Source organism: Gossypium raimondii, chromosome 7 (assembly GCF_025698545.1).
Source record: "Gossypium raimondii isolate GPD5lz chromosome 7, ASM2569854v1, whole genome shotgun sequence".
In the NCBI taxonomy this organism is placed as follows: Eukaryota; Viridiplantae; Streptophyta; class Magnoliopsida; order Malvales; family Malvaceae; genus Gossypium; species Gossypium raimondii.
In genome coordinates, this window is record NC_068571.1 from 10726864 (window position 1) to 10748941 (window position 22078).

At 37.1% G+C, this 22078-nt stretch overlaps 2 protein-coding genes across 2 annotated transcripts; both read left to right on the top strand.

The window, feature by feature from the left end:
* Nucleotides 1-2048: 2048 nt before the first annotated feature.
* On the top strand, nt 2049-4737 carry LOC105801702 (uncharacterized). Its single transcript, XM_012632940.2, has 7 exons — nt 2049-2243; nt 2325-2446; nt 2520-2572; nt 2706-2769; nt 2872-2914; nt 3012-3059; nt 4130-4737. The coding sequence occupies exons 1-7, from the start codon at nt 2163-2165 to the stop codon at nt 4382-4384; spliced, it is 666 nt and encodes a 221-aa protein (XP_012488394.1). The 5' UTR covers nt 2049-2162; the 3' UTR covers nt 4385-4737.
* Nucleotides 4738-5191: 454 nt separating this feature from the next.
* Nucleotides 5192-6610, top strand: LOC105801694 (probable methyltransferase At1g29790). Its single transcript, XM_012632928.2, has one exon. The coding sequence runs from the start codon at nt 5192-5194 to the stop codon at nt 6608-6610; it is 1419 nt and encodes a 472-aa protein (XP_012488382.1).
* Nucleotides 6611-22078: the final 15468 nt, after the last annotated feature.

The window sequence follows — 22078 nt, forward strand, 5'->3', positions numbered from 1 at the left end:
CTAATCCAATAATATGCATGTATTAGAAACTTTATTATAAAATTAAACTAACACAACTATATCAATTACAAGTAATTAAGATAATTTGTTATCATATATCAAAAGATTTACTTTAGATTCAATTATTTAAAATTTTGTTTCTTTAGAATTTTAGATAACATTATTATCTTTGTATTTTATCTATTCTACTTCTACATATAAATTGATAAATTTTACAATTTTATACTCTTTTTTTTGATGGTTAGGTGCAACTTAAAAATATAATTTATAGTGATAAAGCATAACAAAATGTTTTAACTAAAATATATTAATTCAACTTGGTGAAGAAGAAGAGAAAGGTCATAACATTCTAACACCCAAAAGAATATGAGATTATATAATTTAGCATAATGAATCTGATATTTCCACAATAATTTAGTTTTCTAGGCTTCATACCTCTTTTGGATTCTTGTATCATTCCTCATCACATTACTCCATCTATGTTTTCCATTTAAAAACAAAAACACCTCAACCAATCAAACATTCCCATATATAAAGAAAACACCTCTGCAAAAAATTCTTAAATATTGTAATACGCTTGACATAGATGGAACTTTTAGAAATAAATAAATAAATAAATAATAGGTTTGAGATAGTTTATTAATTTGGTCATTATTTTTTAAAATTATATTTCACCCTTAATATTTTAAAAGAGTTAAATTTTACCACCAACTTTTTAAAATAAAAATACTAATTAAAACATTAAACTTTCAAACATGATAACTCACATAACAGTTTACATCTATTTCATACTAATTTTTTGAATTTTTGTGAAATTTTCATAATTTTTTTATATTTTTATTATTATTTGTTGACATGTTATATAAGGCAAATAATATCATGTAAGTAGAGGTGCTCATGAGTCGGGCCGGGCTAAGCTCAACTAACACTTTAGGCCCATTTCTAGGCTCAGGCCTGGCCTGGCCCGAAAAATCAGCCTAAAATTTTGCCCAAGTCCGACCCAGATAAAAATGCTAAAACCTGGGCCCAATTCGACCCGCATATATGAATTTTTTATATTTTTTATATTATTTTTAAATATATATAATACATCAAAAATACTAAAAATATCAAATAAATATTTCTCAACAAATTAAAAATAAATTTTAAAAATTATGTAGAGTTAAATACCACTAAGATAAATGCAACTTAACAAGCAAATGCCTCTAAAATAATAACAAAATTAACAAATGTCTTTAAAATAATAACAAAATTAACAATAAAATAAGTTTTATACAATATCCAAATAATAACAACAAAAAAGTAGCAACATAATAGTAAAATGGTAGCAAAATAGGGGGAAAAAAAAGAAAATAACATTCAAAAACAAAAGAAAAGAGCAAATTTTTTGTCCTTTAGTGAATTCGGGTCCTGCCAGGTCGGGCCCGGGCCAAAAATGTCTTACCCGAGGCTCGGCCCATTTTTTAAACGGGCCTTATTTTTTTGTTCAAACCCATTTTTCGGGCCTATATTTTTGCCCAAACTCTCTCACATTTCGGGTGGACCTTCGAGTTGAGTCGGGTGGCCCAACCCATGATCAGATCTACATGTAAATATGAAATACACGTGAGTTATCATGCAGACTATCACGTCAACATTATCAAAATTTTAATATTTTAGTCATTATATCGGTTAAAAACGATTTGACTCTATAAAAAGTTAATGGTAAAATTTAATTTAAAATAAGAATAAAAGGTGAAATTAATAGAGAAGGTAAGTTATTATCTTTATGTTTTCTAAAAAGAAAAAGAGCATGTTATTGTAATTTTTAAATTTAAAAAAGTTTAGAAGACGTAAATATCTTTATTTTTATATTTTGTTAATTTTATATCCAAATAAAATTATTACGTTAATCAATTTTTTTCTTATGGTTTATTTAATATTTTGAATGCAGTTGTGGTTTTAAATATATATTTATAAAGTTTAAATTAAAATTTTAAAATAATATAAAATATTAAAATTATGAGTATTTATACATTTTCATATTTTTTTTAAAGCTCAAATTTATGTTCTTTGTAAATTCGAAAAAAATAGAAAAAAAATTAGAAAAATACTCTAGGTTTAACTAATAAGCTCCAAAGGTTAGTAAGAGAAAGGGTGATCGAGTCGGCGGCAAGCAAAAGATGAGTAGTCGGCGAGGGCCACCGAAGCACCAAAACAGCTACGCCTGGAAACCAAACGCCGGTGTTAAAATCAACGAGAAGGTAAATAAATACTAGTTTTTCCTTTGATGTTTTAATCACATTTTTTTATTTAATCTCTAAGAAATTCATTTTTTTTAATAGGAAGTTGGAGGGAAGCTAAGGCCTTACTCTGAAATAACTGGAGTTTGCCCTCGATGCAAAGAACAAATCGATTGGAAACGTCGTTACGGCAAATATAAACCCCTAACGGAGCCTGCAAAATGGTCTGTTCTTTTCAGAATAATAATGGGTTTTTGTGGATTTTTATTTATTTATTTATGGATTGGTTTTTGGCAGTCAGCTTTGCTCCAAACGTAATGTGCGTCAAGCCTATCATAATCTTTGTTCTGGTTCGTTTCCTCTGCTTTTAGTTCTTTGCTTGTTTTGATTCTAAAGTTGCTATTTAAATTGAGCAGACATATTTTGCTAAAATGTATTTGTTTTGTTGAAATTAATAAATTTGGGATGGCTATTTTGTTTTAGGATGTGCTAAGGAGCAAAAAGTATGTGCAAAGTGTCGATGTCGCGTTAATCAAATAGTTGGGAGGTTTGTTTTTGAATCTTTTGAGAAATTTATGATTTCTCATTTCCACTGCATATATTTCGGGTAAAGATCAAATGCTGAACTTATCATTTTTTGTTCGTATAGGGATTCTGCGGAGGTTGAAGAAGAGCAAAAGATGCTTGAGGAGGTTGGTTTGGAATGATATCTTTTCTTATTTATTAGTTGCTTTCAGTGTTAGATGTTATGTTTACTTTGATGGTTGATTTTCACGAATGTTGTTTCAGGCTATTAAAAATGCTCGAGAGAGGGATAGAAGAACATTATTACGTGCTGTAAGTGTCAAGTGATGATTCTCTTATTGCTTTCAATTGTCCGCTACTGATAAATTGAACTCTTTGCATTGGAAATAATTCACAACTATTTGATGATAGTAATCAAGATGGTTCATGATTATGATAACAATTAGGAATTTTATCCAATTAATTATTACTTTGGTGATGCATAATAAAATTTTAGTGGATCCAAACTTCTAATAAAGCAGTAACATAGAAGGGATTTACCTTTATATTATGAGATTTCAGTATTTTCCTGATTGTGATTGATTGTAAGGGTTTCTTGATTGAGGTCGAATTTTGCTTACCCTGAAGTTGTGATTGTTGATAAGTTCTTGTGATTGTAAACTGTAGTAAGCTCTTTGTAGCTTACACCTCTAGGTTAATAATCTCTTGATGTAACATGAAAGGAAAGACTAAACTAATGCTTAGAAGTTACATTAGGCTTTATTGAATTGAATTTACCTTGGTTGAGATGATATGGTTCTTTCTAGCAAGATCCGATGGTGCTAGGATATTTGAATCTTAGACCGACAATTGCCATTGGATGTTAGCTATTTCATAAAAAAGATATATCCTAATTAGATAAACAAATCAGTCTTTGTTAGTTTGACAATACAAAAATTTCTTCTTGCATTTCTCATGATTCGTCTCTTGCTCCTGCTTGAGTGAGAAAATGTAATATGCATGTATTTATTTTTGGACAAGTTACTTAAAATCAGTATGTAGATCAAGGTTGATAATGCATTTATTCTGTCACCAACTTAAACATCAAGGAAAGGAGAAATGTAATTGGGCTCTCTAAGACTCATTGCATATGGAATTCAGCAGTGCTTTTGAATATGTTGAATGTACCTCCAATATACCATTATACCTCTGCATTGGCAAGTTACTGATGCTAACATCAGTTTTGTACTCATGGAGTGAAGTGCTTCTAAGCTGAGCGGGACATATGTACTTGGAGTTACTCTTGATATATCAACATTGCCATCCATTCCCTTATCTTTTGTTATTTTCTGGTGCTTTGTTCTGTCAAATGCCTTAATGCTTACCTTACTTTGTTGTAACAGATGGATAAAAATAGTTCTAAAAGTTCATCAAAAACCACAACCAACAAAGAAAATGGTAGAGTGGGTGAAATATTTCCTTCTACATCTCTTGAGCAGTATGCCAAACTAGGTAGAAAAGATGATGGAAATCATGGTGATCCATTTGACTCTGGGAATGATGACATTAATGACGACAGTGATGATGAAAATGATGGTCAAGAAGATGAAAATGAAGATAGAGAGGATGATGAAGATGACAAAGAACCAAGTGCATAACTGCGAAGACTGAATAACTTATGCAGGATAAGGAATCTGGGCATACCCCAGAATCTTTAACAGTTTTCGTCGACCTCTGCTCTAAACTGTTTTCCAGTTATAGTTTTGCGATGGTCGTATCTTTTAGCCCTTCTTTTTGGTCGTAAGTTTTGATGGAAACACATACCCTTACCCTACAGCTTGTGGTAAAGATGTTCTGTTGGCTTAACAAGTTCTTACAATTTTGTCTTAAGGTTTGTAAACCTCGTAGAATATAATTCATTATGATGATATTACCCGTTAAAACTTCTTAGCTGAAGATGATGCTTTTGTAATTCTTGTGGCATGGATCTACTTCAGCCCATTATCTTTTACCTTTTCTCTCTCTTTACAAGTAATGTTATTAAACTAAGCAACAATTGGTTCATACAACCCTCTAGAACACCATGTGAAATGCATCTCGTCATTTTTCTATTCTTCCATAAGTTATGGTAGCTTATTTTTTATTGCCGAGGCATTGAAAGTGCTTCCAAGTATACAGATCATTGCTCCAACTGCAGTTAAACGCCACTTTATTAGATCAAGCCATTAACAAAAACAATGTTCACCACTTCGAGATTACCAAAGACGAATAAAATTCCAAGTTGTCCCTATTTGAGGGGGGAAAAGTAAAATTTTGTAAGTCAAACATCTAGGGAGGAGTTAAGGAAGTAAAACAACCTGAAAATCTAAGTGGCCAATCAAGTCAATACTCAATAGCTCTTGGGATATAATGAAAAACTTGATGGTTTGATAGCTCCTCGTACATAGCTCAACCTCAACCAAGAAATGCAGAAACCAAGTGGGTTGAAATCTCGAAAATGTCTTCCTGCTGGCCTTCCTGTAATGCTATGTCTGTGTGTGCTTGGAAGCATCCTAACGGCTGCAATCTTAAGCTCCAACATCTTCTATTCCGAGCTACTCTTCAGATCCACCACTTCCGTGGCCAGTGTCTCCCGAGGCCAACTCGTCTTGCCTCATTCACTTCTGAATCAAATCGCTGATTTACAAAGCCAAGTGGGAGTTCTGCTGGAGCAGTTACATGGTGCAAGTGCAGAATCCAAAGCACTAACAACATTTGCTGATCAACTTCTACATATTGCCACATCTTTAGACAAGTTTGCAGAAGCCTTATCAGATTTCTACGACAGCAATTCATCCGGTACAAATGAAGTCAGCACTGTAGACGAAGACTTCAGCGACCCTGATGAAAGCGAAATCAACCAAGGATCAGATACTCATAGTTTTAACTCAGGTGAGCTTCATAACTACACCGCATTGAAACCAAATAGGCTGATTGGGAAGAAAAACTTCCTTGGGGTGGAAGCTATTAGCCCATCTGTAGGACTCCTTTGTGCCAACATGGCCTCAAATGTAGATCGCTTTATGGGTTATAAGATCTATAGGATGTGCCCTGATGACTGGGACATCGCTCAGAAGCTTATGATCAGTGGCTGCGATCCATTACCAAGAAGACGATGCTTCTCGAAAACACCTCCACGTTACAGTGAACCACTTCCAATAAACTCGTCCCTTTGGTCTCAACCGGCTGACACCAACATTATGTGGAGTCACTACAAGTGCAAAGATTACTCCTGTCTTGTGTCTAATGGAACAATAGGCGAAAGAGGCTTCTTCAAATGTTCAAACTGCTTTGATCTTTCGAAAAGAGGATGGGAAATCCCAACCAACGAATCAACTTCAGCTGAGTTCACCATAGATGAAGTTCTTAGATTGAAGCCAGGAGAGATCAGAATTGGACTTGATTTTAGCCCCACAACCGGCACATTTGCTGCACTAATGAAGGAAAGAAATGTAACAATTGCATCAGCTACCCTAAACTTAGGGGCTCCTTTTAATGAGGTGATTGCACTTAGAGGCCTCTTACCTCTCTACCTATCAATTGGCTCAAGACTGCCATTCTTTGATAACACACTCGATATTGTACATTCTACCCTATTTTTAGATGGGTGGATGGGATTAGATCTTCTTCAGTTTGTACTTCATGATTGGGATCGTGTTCTTCGACCCAAAGGACTTCTTTGGGTGGATCGATTCTTCTGCAAAAGAGATGAGTTGAAGATGTATTTGGATGAATTTTCCAGGCTACACTACAAGAAGCTACTGTGGAGAGTTGTTCCAAAGACAGATAAATTGGAGGATGAGTCTTTCTTTTCTGCTGTATTGGAAAAACCACTTCGATCATAAGCTAAATTTACTTGAATTTATAGATTGAATTTTAGCATTTTCTTTTCCTGCTATTCTTCAAAAAGATCTTTACCCATTTTGTTGGTTTGTATAATAAGTACAGAACAAAAGCAGAAAATTCAGATGTTGGATTCATTCTAACGTGCATGTCATCAAGAAACAGGAAAATCAATGGCTGGATAAGTTGCAACCTAAGATGTATATTATTATGTCCCTATATCATAGTTGTGATATATCTAACCACCTCATAAGGATAACCACTTAGATTTCTCAATTGAAGAATTTTATATGTATATCACGTGGACCACCATCAAATCACGTTAAAATCCATTTGGAAACTTTTCTTATTCGATCCAATAAAGACTCCCATAATTTTACTACTTCCTCTACAAAGTATAGTCATATTCAAGAAGTCTACAAGCAACTTTTTCGTTACCGAAACTTCACTCTTTTTCTATCGTAACTCTCCAAACACTCTTAATTACAACTAACAGCTTTCAACATTTTATGTGAATCATCTCTAATCTTCGATACCACTTTCTATATCAATAATTGGTGTTGTCTATAAAAACTAGAGCAAAAAATTGTAACTTTACCTGACAAAAACAACCCAACATGTCAAACCAAGACATCCTATCCGACTTCCAACAATAGTACGACTCAGCTGCCTCCTCTATATCATTCAACGCTGTCAACCATCCCCAACAATCGGACCAAGGGTTCCAAACAATGCCACCTTAAAATCAATATGCCTATCATGATGAGTGTTCCTACAATGACCCTTACTATTTTGGTTATCGAACATCCCTAGCAAAACTGTCCCCATATTACCCCACAAGAAAACCTAGCAGTACAAAACATCACTCCAAACTTGCAACAGTATTATCGGATTTTATTTATTATGTAAATGATAAAAATAAAAGGTATACATTCAGAATAAATTAGTTAAATTTTAATATAATATATATTTGAAAAGTATAAAAATATTTATTTATCAAAGTCAAAAATATTTTAAGCATTTTAAAATTATTACTAAATAGATATATAATAAATTTATGTTGGAATATTTTCAATGTATATATATATTGTTTCAATAATTGCAAATGAAAAGTTATAAGAAACTAAAAATTATGTCACTTGGTTATTAACCAAAAGTTATCACTATTTATTGTAATAAGTTATGTCTCTTAAATTTAAAAGTTATGTCACTTAATTATTAACAAATAGTCATAATTATTCAAGTAATAATTATTCAAGTAGATATCTATTGAATAATTATGCTTATTGCTAAAGATATTACTATTTATTTAGGTAGTTATGCCCTATAAAGAAACATGAGACCTCCTAGTGAACTTCCATTTATATGACACTAAAAAGTATAGAAATAAAATTTCTTTTTATTCTCCCACCATCTTTCATATTCCTAGATTATTCTATAAAAAATTATTGCAAGAATTCTTTATAGAAATCGTTATCCTTGTTATGCTCCGCTCAGTGTTTAATGAACTATTTCCGTTAGTACAAAACGTAATCAATCATTGGGCTTCATTGTATCATCGAGGTTTATTTGTCTGTAACTCTTTTGCACACCATAATATAGGTGGGAGCAAATAGAACCTTAAAGAAAATAGTATTGATACACGCCTTGAAACCTTAGTTAATTTCTTATAAGTTTATTTTATCCTCACACGCCAACAATTTATATATTTGAAATTATAATGAATGTTACGTTTCTAAATATTTTACTACTTTATTTATATTATTTTAAAATTCAAATCTAAATTAAATTTATATTGTTTTTTATTTTTTAAAATTTGGTTACTTATACATATTGAATTTTTATTATTTTAATTTTTTTCAAATTTTTTAAATTTTATTTTACGAAATGAGCAAATGGTACAATAGAAGGTACTAACCTGGACAAAAATAAATTATGTAAAGGTTACCAAATTTAGGTTTCCAATAAAAAAAGTCGAATGGTACATTCAACATTAAAACTAAATTGATATAAATCTGTGATCTCTGATTTGATAACATCTTTTGCAACTAACCCTCAAAGTCAAAAGCATTGGGAAGTTATATTCGGGAATTCTCTGAAAACGATGTCTTTAAGCAACGACAGTAGCAAGGTTGTGAGATCCTCCGAGGATCGGAACACTAAAAAGGTTAGGTTTAAGGGAAGGAATGGTGAAGCGAGTGTTGATATGGTTGTGGATGTTGTACCTACGTCGCCACCATCTTGGAAGGATAAGCTTTTACGGGGAGCATCATCCGAATCCAACAAGAGGAGTAGTGATTCTGATGATGAAATTAATGGAGGGTTTGTGTTGCTTGAAAGAGAAGTGACAAAATCCACTATCAATGGGATCCCGACAATCAGTTTTTCAGACCGCATTCAGCAAATTCTCTTCAAAAAGATGGAGAAGACAGTGGTCTTAAAACTCCTAGGTCGAAGTATTGGCTATGCTACCTTCCATGACAGAATCAGTAGCCTCTAGAAACCTTCAAAACCCTTCAATCTCATGGATATACAAAATGGGTACTTTTTGGCTAAGTTTCAAAGTGTCAATGACTATGATAAGGTTTTGACTCAAGGGCCATGGATAGTTTATGGTCAATATTTAACCGTCCAGCTGTAGACCAAGGATTTCAGCCTGTTGCAGCCTTACCCAAGTATAGTCATGGCTTGGATTAGATTGTCGGGGCTTCCAAGTTAAATGTATAAGAGGTTGATTCTTGAGACCATTGGGAAGCATGATTGGTAAAGTGGCAAAACTCAATTTTAAAACTAGGCTTCTAGGGGATCATTTGCCAGAATGGAAGTTTACATTAACCTTGATAGGTTGTTTGTCTCACAAGTTTTAGTGAATGGAGAAATCCAAAGAGTGGAGTATGACTCTCTACCTGTTATCTGATTCTCGTGTTGTAAATATGGGCATAATAAAGATATGTGTACAATGGTGGTTATAGACCGGAATCTTAAGGAAGGAGTTGAACGGATGACGGTTGTAACTAGAGAAACTAATAAAGAAGACGGTAGAGCGTTGGGTACGACATATGGACCCTAGATGTGTTGGGAAATGTGCTCATATTATAGTAAATATGTAACTATTTTCTATTTATTTGAATGATGAATAAATAAATAAAGTTAATTTCAAATTTCACTATTATGTCTTTTATATTTTGCATGTATAGCGAAATTGTGACAGTCAAATATTAGCTCATTGATTGTCTAAAGTTTAAACCAAAATAAGTGGCATTGTAAAGAACATTTACATTGCAAGAAAGATAACTTACTTTAGTAGATAATCTAAATGAGTCTGTAATCCTATAAAAGAATCAAAGTGAGCATTTCATTCAAATACTGAAAAGGATTATTATGTCGTCTACAATTCTAATTTGGGAGATGGCCAGTCTTGGCTACCGGAGTAGTTGACTCCACAAGTAGAGATATAGATGTATTCATTGGTAGAATGATACATTGGGCTGGTCCCAAGATGAATTAATTCCGAATTCATTTGTGAATTAATTCACTTGTGGCGTTCATGGTGTGATTTATCTAAATCTTGAGTTAGTCACTGACCATGTGTATGCAACTCATGTGCTTTGAAATAAGTGAATGCTTATGCTCTAAAGATGATCGATCCCATAGTCGGTATGTTGGGTACATGACTTGTGTATGGCATGGCTTTACTAGAAACAGTGGAATTCATATCTCAATTAAATAGTTAATGATATCCTCTCATTGGCATTATGTGGATTGATAAATATGGAACGTGGCCATGAGTTGTTTATTCTCGAACAAGCAATTTATCATAGTCATTTATTGATAGTGATCATATTAATCATTAAGAAGACACAATGGTGACAATAAGATAAAATAGAATTGTATTAAGTGAACGGATTTAACTCAAAAGAATCAAGGATATCATATGAGGGTAACACACACATGACGAGTGTCGAAACCGTTTTTTTGAAAGCAAAAATTTTGTTGTCGACTTTTTTCAAAAAATAAAACTGGAGTCGCCACCGATCCTTTATTAAGGTGTGACCGGCCCACCGTAAAAATTATTTTGGTCTGCGAATTTTGAAAATAGGTTCGGGAGTCAGTTACGCACGAGGAAGGGTTAGCACCCTCGTAACGCCCAAAAATCGGTACCAAATTGACTATTTAATGTCTTAGTGTCGAAAGTTAAAAAAGATTTTAAAATAGGCTTGAATGATGAAATTTGCAGAAGGATAATCAATTGTTCAAGTCATGTAAAGAAATCGAGTCCCAATACGTTAGGGTACAATTCCTCATAATCCCCAAACTTGAATATCACTTTTATTTTATTCGAAAATCTTCATTTCGAGAAAGTAACATGCCACACCCAATACGTTAGGGCACAACAAGTTAAGTTCCCAAAAATGATTTTTATGCATTTTGAATAAAGACTATTCTCGGCTTTTTAAGATTGACAAAGAAAATCAGAACCCAATACGTTAGGGCTCAATTCCCCTCGAAAATCTCAAACCTCCAAAAATGCTTTTATTCAAAAAAACCTTTAAATTAAAAAACTTTGATGAATGGTTAAAACCAAAATATATTTTCAAAAGGGTATGTTAAAAGTTAATATACAATATGATCTGATCCTTTAATTTAAAGCATATATACATAAATATTTACAAATATATATACAAGTATAGTAAATGAATCTGCGGTAGGTATGCGATACACTCAACACATATACAATTATACATAAAAAAAGACGGAATGTGATATATATATAAGGAAAAAATGCATGTAGGTGCGAATATGAAAATAAAAGTACATGCATACGTTAATGCACATATAAGTATACAAATGAACAACAAAATTTATGAAAATTTCTAAACATGCATATGTAAAAAAGCATATGTATTATATAATATAGATGTATACACATATATATACATATTTATTTTTCAAAAAAAAACCATGGAAACAGGACATATATAAAAATGTATAAAATATGTGTATATAAGAACTAAAATATGTATGTATACATGTATCTATTTTTTTAAAAATGTATAAGTATATATATACACATATATAAAGAATGAGAAAACAAAAAACAAACAAAAAAATCCATAAAAGAAAAATTAGAAAAATGAATGTAGTAATAATAGTAATAATAATATTACTAATAACGATAAAAAATAAAATAAATAAAAATAAAAATAAAAGAGTATAGCATAATTATGATAAAAAGTAAAAAAAATGGATTAAATTGAGTCCAAAAACAAAGAAGTGGGGCGAATTTAAAATGAAATTTAAAAAAAAAAGGCCACTTGAAGGTGCGCGTAACAGTGGAGGACCAAAAGGGAGATTATCCCCTCCTTCCAAAACGCTACGCATTACCGCTGGCTAAAATGAACAGAAACAAAAACATTTGGGCCAAATTTAAAAAGACAAAATCGGCCTAATAAAACAGGGCGCAAAAGAGGGAGGACCAATCGGGCAAATTCCCTTCGACGTCGAGCAGCGGATCCTCCCCTTGGTCGGGTCACCGCATGGTCAGCCTGGAAAAGCAAGCGCCGCTTTTGAACGATATTTAAAACAAATTCTTTCTTTCAAAAAATCATTTACAACTGAAATAAGAAAAAACTTAGAAAGGAAAAAAAAAACTTTTAGCGCTCTGCTAGGGTTTAATACCCAAGCTTCCTTGCGCCGCCGTTTAGCCAGTGCCGGCGCTCCGATTGCAACGGAGACAACCACCACTCGGCGTCTTCGACGAAAGAGGTAAGTTCTCTTTTTGTTATTTCTTTTTTTTTTAAAAAAACACAAAAGAAAAGGAAAAAAGATATATATATATACAATAAAAAAAACCCGATTCACCTTGAATCGAAAACAATCTGAGCTCTTCTTATCTTTCTATTTCTTGCCTCCCCCTCTTTACAAAAATACTAGCTTTATATATAGCCGAAAAGAAAAAATAAAGTGAATAAATCTGTTTATTTTTTGCTGTTTTTCTCTTTGCGGACTCCTTGAGTCCGTGTTTGCAGGCGTGTAGGGAGCAAACGTGCGTGGAGAGGCCCTCCGAGTCTTGCGGCGATCGGAGTCCTTGCTGGAGGCAAGGGCTTGCTGCAGTTAGGGTTCTTCTTTCTTGATTTTAATTTTGCTGTATTGGGCTGCTAGTTACTAGGTTTGGGGTTTGGGTCTGTTAGGCTTTGCTTTGGTTTATTATGTGGGCTAGGAACTATTTTGGGCCGATTGGGCCACTTATTTGTTGGGCCTGGCATGTTTTTTTGTTTAGTTTGGACCCAGGCCGATTGGGCCCTATTACAGCTGCCCCTCTTTGCTCATTGTCGTGTAACGGGAATAGAACAAAGACTGCAAGGCCCAATTGTGCCTGGTCCTGCAGAGCCTCAACTTCTTCAATGCTTCTCTTCTTTAAGTAGCCTCGTTCCTTCCTACTGCATCTTCAGAGGTATAGGAACTAGCACTTTGACCCACTCCATTGCAATGTCAGGGAGATAAGACTTGTAGCTTCAATTTGCTCTGCTACAACTTAAAGATAAGTCTGATGCGATCTGCTCTACTGCACCTCCAGAGAGATGATCTGCAGTTTTAATCCACACCATTGCAACTTCAAGGAGGTTGGATTGGTTACTTGAGTCTGCTCCACTGCAACTTCAGGGAGATAAGACTTATATATTCGATCTACTTCACCACCAGTATGGGAAGACAAGATCTGCTTTCTTCGATCTACTTCACGCCAATACATGAGGACAAGATCTGCTTTTTCAATCGATTCCACTGCCGACTGGGGAGGTAGAATTACTGGCTTCAATATACTCCACTGCAACTTCAGGGGGGTAAAATCCGCCATCTTCGATCTGCTCCACTACTGCTTAGGGAGGCAAGATCTGTAATCTTCAATCTACTTCGCCGCCAGTATGAGAAGATAAAATATGTATATTCGATCCACTTCGCTACCAATATAGGAAGACAGGACCTACTATCTTTGATCTACTTCACGCCAGTACATGAAGACACGATCTGTTTTCTTCGACCTACTCCACCACCAGTATGGGGAGACAAGATCTGTTTCTTTGATCTACTTCACGCCAGTACATCAAGACAAGATCTGCCTTCTTTGATCTACTTCGCCACCAATATGGGAAGGCAAGATCAGCTTTTTTCTTATTTCTGATCTACTTCAAGCCAGTATATGAAGACAAGATCTGTTATCTTTCAACCTGCTCCACTGCTGCTCAGGGAGATAAGGTTTTATGATTCCACCGACCTGTTCTCTGTGGAACATGACCTGTATGATGAACCTAATTATGCCTAGCGATTAGGATGTCATGATCAAATGAATCAAATGCTCCTAACTAGACGTGTGTGAATGACATTTGAATGTTATGTCATGAAAAATGAATATTGAATGTTTAAAGTCATTATTGCTCATTAAGGCTTCCTTTGTGACAACAACGCTTCGTCAAAACTTGGAAATCTTAATCTTGACTCTTGACCCCTAGATATCTTCAACCTTTTAACCCGGTGAAGTCTAAACAATAGTCCTGCTTCAGGCTCCTGCATTATTTAGAAATTTCTAGAGTAATATGAAAAACTTCCCTTGTGAAAGTTTTACTAGTCCATTAATCGTCATTCTAATGCAACATGCTTGCGAAAAGATCATAACGATAACATAAACAAAATTAATTTGGGAGCATAGCTCGCACTGGGTTGTCAATGATAGAGGAATTGTCTGGGGACATTTATATTGAAAAAGAGAATGAAATATTCTAAAACAACGAATTCAATACAAATACTATGATCAGGTGCCCCAGATATCTCTGCTTTGAATTTCTCTGTACAAACTTTTTGAAGACCCTTCTGAATTCAACACGTGTTTAGAATATTCACAGTAGTTTGTTGATGCCTCAAGATGTCGTCTATTCCTTTCTACCAATTTAGGTACAGCAAGACTACCACGTGCCAATCAAAATTTGAGCCGCCCTTTTCGGGTTTCCAACTCAAATCCCCTTTGGTCTTAAGGTGCCCTTTGCGGGTTTTCACCCTAGCCTCTCCTTTTTTTTTTTTTGGAATCAAAGCGCCCTTTGCGGGTTTTCACCTTGGTTCCTTCCCCTCTTCAAGTAAAGTATCTCTTGACCGAATCTGAATTTACTGGATTAGGCAAGTTTTTTCCATCCATTTCAGCCAGGATCAGGGCTCCTCCAGAGAAGGCCTTTTTTACAACATAAGGACCCTCCCAATTCGGCATCCATTTCCTCCTAAAATCCTTTTATAGAGGAAGAATTTTTCTCAACACCAGGTCCCCCTCATGAAATTCTCTGGGTCGAACTTTCTTGTTGTAGGCTCGCATCATTCTTTTCTGATACATCTGACCATGCTGAATAGCCTTTAGCCTCTTTCCCTCTATTAAGTTCAACTGATCATATCGAGATTGAACCCATTCCGCTTCATCCAATTGTAGCTTAGTCAAAACCCGGAGAGAAGGGATTTCAACTTCGATGGGCAAGACTGCCTCCATGCCATAATCTAAGGAGAAAGGCGTTGCCCCGATGGAGGTCCTGATTGACGTTCGATAAGCAAGGAGGGCAAACGGTAATTTCTCGTGCCAGTCTCTGTAAGTCTTAGTCATCTTCCCCACAATCTTCTTTATATTTTTATTAGCCGCTTCCACTGCACCATTCATTTTTGGGCGATACGACGATGAATTGTGATGTCTGATCTTGAATTGGCTACAGACTTCTGCTATTGAGCTGTTGTTTAAGTTCAACGCATTATCGGATATGATTCTTTCAGGCATTCCATACCGACATATAATCTCTCTTTTCAAGAACTTACTGACTGATGACTTTGTAACGTTGGCATACGAAGTAGCTTCTACCAATTTGGTGAAGTAGTCAATAACCACAAATATGAAACGATGCCCGTTTGAAGCCTTCGGCGATATTGGCCCGATAACATCCATACCCCACATGGAGAAAGGCCATGGAGAAGTCATGACATGAAGAGGTGAAGGAGGTGCATGCATTTTATCACCATAGATTTGACATTTATGGCACCTTTTGGAGTAATTGATGCAATCCCCTTCTATGGTGGACCAATAATACCCGAATCTCATAATCTGCCTAGCCATTGTGAACCCACTGGCATGCGTCCCACAGATGCCCTCATGGACTTCCTCCAGAATTTTCTTTGCTTCTACGGCGTCTACACATCTTAGCAGTACCTGATCTTTTCCCCTCCTGTACAAGATCTCCCCATCTAAGACGTAATCAATGGCTAGTCTTCTCAGAGTTCTCTTTTCATTCTCCGTTACCTGGCTAGGATACTCACGATTTTTTACATACCGTAGTATATCTTGATACCAAGGACTATCATCAATTTCTCCTTCTTCAATATTGTAACAATGAGCCGGGTCTTCATAGATACTCATTTGGATTGGCTTCATATCCCCATGTCTGTTCAGCTTGATCATGGAAGCTAAAGTAGCTAGTGCATTAGCCATCTGGTTCTCATCTCGTGGGAGATAGCAAAAAGTGATGTCCTCAAACTCCTTAATCAATTCGAGGACCAACTTTCGATAACTGATTAATTTGGGATCTCTCGTTTCCCATTCACCCCTGAGCTGATATATCACCAATGCTGAATCTCCATAGACCTCTAGCACTTTGATTCCTCGCTCTATAGCTGCACGAATACCCATGATGCATGCTTCATACTCTGCCATGTTGTTTGTACAATCAAAATCCAATTTGCAAGTGAAAGGATAATGATCACCATTCGGGGACACTAGGACTGCCCCAATTCCATTGCCCACGGTATTCGAGGCTCCATCGAAGTTTAACCTCCAACCGTGACTTTCTTGTGGATTTTCTTCAGTAGCCGCTATACACATCAGGTCTTCATTTGGGAAATCAAAACTCAACGGCTCGTAGTCCTCCAGAGCTCTACTAGCTAGAAAGTCGCAATTGCACTCCCTTTCACAGCCTTTTGGCTCACATAGACAATATCAAATTCAGACAGTAAGATCTACCATCGAGCCATTCTCCCATTCAAAGCAGTTGACTCCATCATATACTTTAACGGGTCTAACTTTGAGATTAGCCAAGTCGTATGGTATAACATGTACTACCTTAATCTTCGGGTTGTCCAAACCAAGGCACAACATAACTTCTTAATAGGCGAATATCTCATTTCACAGTCAGTGAATTTCTTGCTGAGATAATATATCACCCTTTCTTTTCTCCCCGTTTCATCATGTTGGCCTAGCACACACCCCATGGAATTATCAAATACCGTCAGATACAATATCAGCGGCCTATCCGGGCTAGGTGGTGACAGCACTGGAGTGTTAAACAACTATTGCTTCACCTTGTTAAAAGCTTCTTCGCATTCTTCATCCCAAGTACCAGGATTATGTTTCTTCAGAAGACGAAATATAGGGTCACGTTTCTCAGTCAGTTGTGAAATGAACCTAGCGATGTAATTCAGTCTTACGAGGAAACCCCAAACTTCTTTCTGAGTGCGAGGTGGAGGTAAATCTCGTATTGCCTTGACTTTGTCTGGGTCAATCTCGATCCCCTTTTCACTGACTATGAAGCCTAGCAACTTTCCTGACCTGGCCCCAAAAGTGCACTTCGCTGGATTAAGCTTGAGCTAGAACTTTCTCAATCTTAAGAATAACTTTCTCAAGACCCGCACATGTTCGCCCTCCGTTCTAGATTTCGCGATCATATCATCAACATAAACCTCGATTTCCCTGTGCATCATGTCATGGAACAAGGTTACCATGGCTCTTTGGTATGTCGCTCCTGCATTCTTCAATCCAAACGGCATCACTTTATAACAAAACGTCCCCATAACGTAATGAACGTAGTCTTTCTCATGTCTTCAGGATGCATCTTTATCTGATTATACCCAGAAAAACCATCCATGACGGAAAACAGTGAAAAGGCCGCAGTATTGTCTACCAATGTGTCAATGTGAGGCAATGAGAAATTATCCTTTGGACTAGCCTTGTTCAAATCCCGATAATCCACACACATTCGTACTTTTCCATCTTTCTTTAGAACTGGTACGATGTTAGCCACCCACTCAGAATACCTGACTTCTTGCAGAAATCCGGCATCAAACTGCTTTTGGACCTCCTCCTTTATCTTCAACATGATATCAGGCCTCATCCTTTTGAGCTTTTGCTGCACTGGCTTGCAATCTTCTCTTATAGGGAGACGATGGACTACCATGTCGGTACTCAACCCCGGCATATCCTGGTATGACCATGCAAACACGTCCTTGAACTCTCGGAGTAATTCGATGAGGTCCTGTCTTGTCTTTACAGAGATATTCGATCCGATCTTCACCTCTTTACCCTCCTCTAAGCTCACAATTTCTATTGATTCCTTGTGAGGTACGATTTGCTTCTCGGCCCTTTCTACCATCTTCAATAAGTCAGGAGACAAACCACAGTCTTCGTTGTCTTCAAAATCAAGCGATCCCTCTAAACACATGTTTCGTTCAAAAGGAGACTCTAAATTTGTAAGAGTGACATTCGCATCATTGATATCTTTGGCCCTGTTATAGGTATTAAAAAAAATATGGATTCAGGAATTTGTTTGGTGCAATATGATCATGAATGAAATGCAAGTGTAGTTTAAGAGAAACTTAAAATAACTACTCTTATGGAAAGAAAAATTTTCTCCAGAAATGACTGCAAACATGAACTTTATTAAAATAACGATTTTCTAAACATGAACCTATTTCACAAAGGAATCCTAATCACTTCTAGGTTAAAAAGCAATAAGGGTGTTCTGGACATTACTCTGAGGAAATCCTAAAAACTACAGGTATTTCTTCTGCAGTCCAGTTGTTTAGCTCTCTTTCCGACTCGTAAGGACGAATATCTGGCAAAGTTCTTCCTCCCGTCGCTTTTCATACACGGCATGAATACTCTCTAACTCCGTGTTAATACTTTTGACCCCTAGCATTCCTTGATAGACGAATCCTCCCGATACAAAAGTCTTGGATAGGTGAGGAAAGGTCATGGGTTCCCATTTGACTTCATCACCTGTCAAGCTAGCCCTTCTCCTCACTCGCTTCTTTTCCTGCTCTATCCTCTTCTGCCTAGCATCTGGCTTGTATCCTAAGCCAAAACAGTCCTGCTTGTCTTTCAACACTGGAGCCTCAACTCGGCCCTGAAGATATCTCCCCAATCCTCTTCTCGGCAAAGCTCCCTTTCCAACAGTCAACTGCAGACCCATTTCTGTGGTCCTGGATATTCTCGGCATCGGGATCTTGTTTCCCTCACGGATGAATGTTGCATTTACAAACTCCAAGGAACGGAAAGAGCATTCGATTGCATCATCGCTCGTTTCTAGATAAGGCGCATCGTTGGTCACAGATGCAATGATATCTTCTTCAGCATCTATCGTCACAACCCTGCCTTCTGACACCGCCTTCAGTTTTGATGTAACGATAACGGTATCAAGACTTCTTGAATGAATCCATGGCCTTCCTAATAGGCAACTGTAAGAAGGCTTGATGTCCATAACTAAGAAGTCCACCTCATAAATAGTTAGGCCAATTAACAGGGGAATGTCAATTCTTCCTATGACCCCCCTCTCAGTACCATCAAATGCTCGAACCACGTTCTGAAACGACTTCATATGCGAACTATCCACAGGTAGCCTGTTGAGCGTGGATAGGGGCAATACATTTAATGCCGATCCATTGTCTACCAGAACTCCCAGTAATATGCACCCTTTACACCTTGCAGTAATGTGTAAAGCTCTAGTAGATCCCATACCCCCAGGTGGTATTTCATCATCGCTGAAAGAGATGAAGTTATCAGCGCTTATATTGCCGACCAGTCGATCCAACTTATTAACAGAGATATCGTCGGCCACATAAGTTTCATTTAGCACCTTCAGTAGTGCATTTCGATGTCCCTCCGAGTTTAGGAGTAAAGCTAGCACAGATATGCGAGCTGGTTGTTTGTGCAGCTGCTCCACAACGCTGTACTCGCTATGTTTTATGAACTTCTAGAACTCTCTAGCTTCCTCCTCCTTGATTGGTTCATTGACCACCAATTCAGGTTCGACCGCCTTCTTCTTCTTTCCAATCGAAGTTTCTTCTCTTATTGGCTCTACTCGAGCCTTCACCTGTTCGTTATGCCCTCCTTCATCATGGTCCTCTTTATTAATTACATCCTCCTTCCCTGGGATTGTCACATTACAATTGTAATTCCAAGGAACCCTCCTGTTATCCTTGTAAGTAAACACGGTCGGTTTTTGAATGATGACCTTTGGTGCTACTCGCGCTCCAGCCTCACTATTCTTAGGTCGTGAGATGATGACCACAGGATGGTTAGCCTTTGGAACTCCTAATGCCAACTCTGACGTACATACATGACTCTCCTTCTGAATTCCTTCACAAAATTCCATCTCCTTATTATCTATCATACCCTGTACCACGGCTTTGAACTCCGTACACTCTTGGATTTTATGCCCCATTTCACAGTGGAACTCACAGTAGTTCCTCCTCTTCTCACAGCTTTCTTCTAAAGCAATTAGCCCCCTTTTCACCATCTCTTTCCAGACCCATCTCAAAGGAGTCTTCACGTCCGCAATGTCTGCCTTAATTTTTCTGTCCTCGCCCATCATATTTACCCCACCATCAGTGTGATTTGGTAATGGGTTTTCTGCCTTGATCGAGTCATCAAATTTAACGACACCCATACCAATGAGCCTTTCAACCAGCTTCTTAAAGGCCGTATAGTTTTCTATGGAATGCCCCGTGATTCCCGTATGATAGTCGCACTGTGCATTTGCGTCGTACCATTTGGGGTACGAGGACTGTAAGGGCTTCAGATAGAAAGGGGAAACTACATGGGCGTCGAATAAGTTTCGGTATAATTCCCTGTACGATATAGAAATTGGCGTGAATTGGGGCCTCTCCGTATTTCACCTTGTACTGACCTCCTGTCTCGACGAGCTTTGCTGATTGGCAGCCACCTTTCCTGGCTGACTCACTGTTACTGACTTCGAGTAACCCTTGTTGTACATGCTCGCGTTGTTCACCTCGTTTTCCTTCCTCTTCGAAGCTGATCTTCTGTTACCCTCTCCAGCATCGATCTTCCCACTCCTGATGGCATTCTCAATCATCTCACCGTTCATGACTATGTCAGGGAAGCTTTTTGTGGCACTTCCTAACATATGTGTAATGAATGGTGCCTTCAGGGTGTTAATGAACAACATGGTCATTTCCTTTTCCAAGAGCGGTGGCTAAACTTGGACCGCGACCTCCCTACATCTCTGCGCGTACTGCCTAAAGCTTTCGCTCGGCTTCTTCTCCATATTCTGAAGGGTGATTCTATCAGGAGCCATGTTTGTCACATGACTATATTGTTTCATGAATGCTTGCGCTAAGTCTCTCCATGAACCAATTGTGGTACGGCTCAGCTGATTGTACCATTTGGATGCTGCCCCTGCAAGGCTGTCTTGGAAGCAATGTATTAATAGCTGGTCATTATTAACGTATCCAACCATTCGCCTGCAGAACATGGTGATATGAGCCTCTGGGCAAGTCGTCCCATTGTACTTCTCGAATTCAGGCATCTTAAACTTATGAGGGAGTACTAGATCTGGCACTAAACTCAGCTCTTTTGCGTCAATGCCTCGATAGCTTTCAGTAACTTCCATCGCATTGAACTTCTCCTCGAGCCACTTGCATCTCTCCTCTAACTGTCTCGGTAACTCCTCCTTCACCCTTTCCTTCTCAACCACTTTATCAAAGTCAGGAATGGCAGAGTTAATAGGATTATTTTCAGGATTAAAACCCGGCCCAGTTTGGAGGTTCGAAATACCAGCTCGAAATTGCTGAGGCATGATGGTGACAGTAGATTTGCGCGGGTATTCAACTTGAGCTCGCTCATGTGGAGGGGTAAAACCTGGAGGATAGAAAAGTTCATCATCATTTCCCTCATCGACATCTGCCATGGGGCCCTTTCCTTTGTCACCTCCCTTAGTTATCAGTCGGGTTAGCTTTGCCACTATATCCTCTTGAGATTCCCGCATCTTCTCAGACATCTCTTGTTTCATCTTGTCTAACCGCTCCTGCATTTGTAGCTGAAGCCGGTCTTACATATCCTTCTGGTACTGTTCGAGCTTCTCTAATCTCTGATCCATATCTTTCGTCTTTGCTCGAGTGTCGTATCGATGTCGAGTTGGTTGGTTGGTTTCCAGGTTAACTGAGCAATGATTTTAACTTATTAGGATTTAATAAAAGTCTTTAATGCATATGATACGATGCTAATGCATATGATACGTTGCATGAGGTGAATGCAAAAAAGGTGTTAATTATAATTCAATTCCACTCAGAAAACTTTACTAAAGAAAAAATAGCTATAAATACGGCTTTGCCCTAACACTTAGAACTTTAATCTCCCTAAGTAATGATGCCAACTTTTGCCC

Coding starts and splice junctions, on each gene's coding strand:
- LOC105801694 (XM_012632928.2), top strand. CDS start 5,192: ATGCAGAAACCAAGTGGGTTGAAATCTCGAAAATGTCTTCCTGCTGGC.
- LOC105801702 (XM_012632940.2), top strand. CDS start 2,163: ATGAGTAGTCGGCGAGGGCCACCGAAGCACCAAAACAGCTACGCCTGG. Junction 2,573..2,705: donor CTATCATAATCTTTGTTCTG/GTTCGTTTCCTC, acceptor ATTTTGTTTTAG/GATGTGCTAAGGAGCAAAAA. Junction 2,915..3,011: donor AGCAAAAGATGCTTGAGGAG/GTTGGTTTGGAA, acceptor ATGTTGTTTCAG/GCTATTAAAAATGCTCGAGA.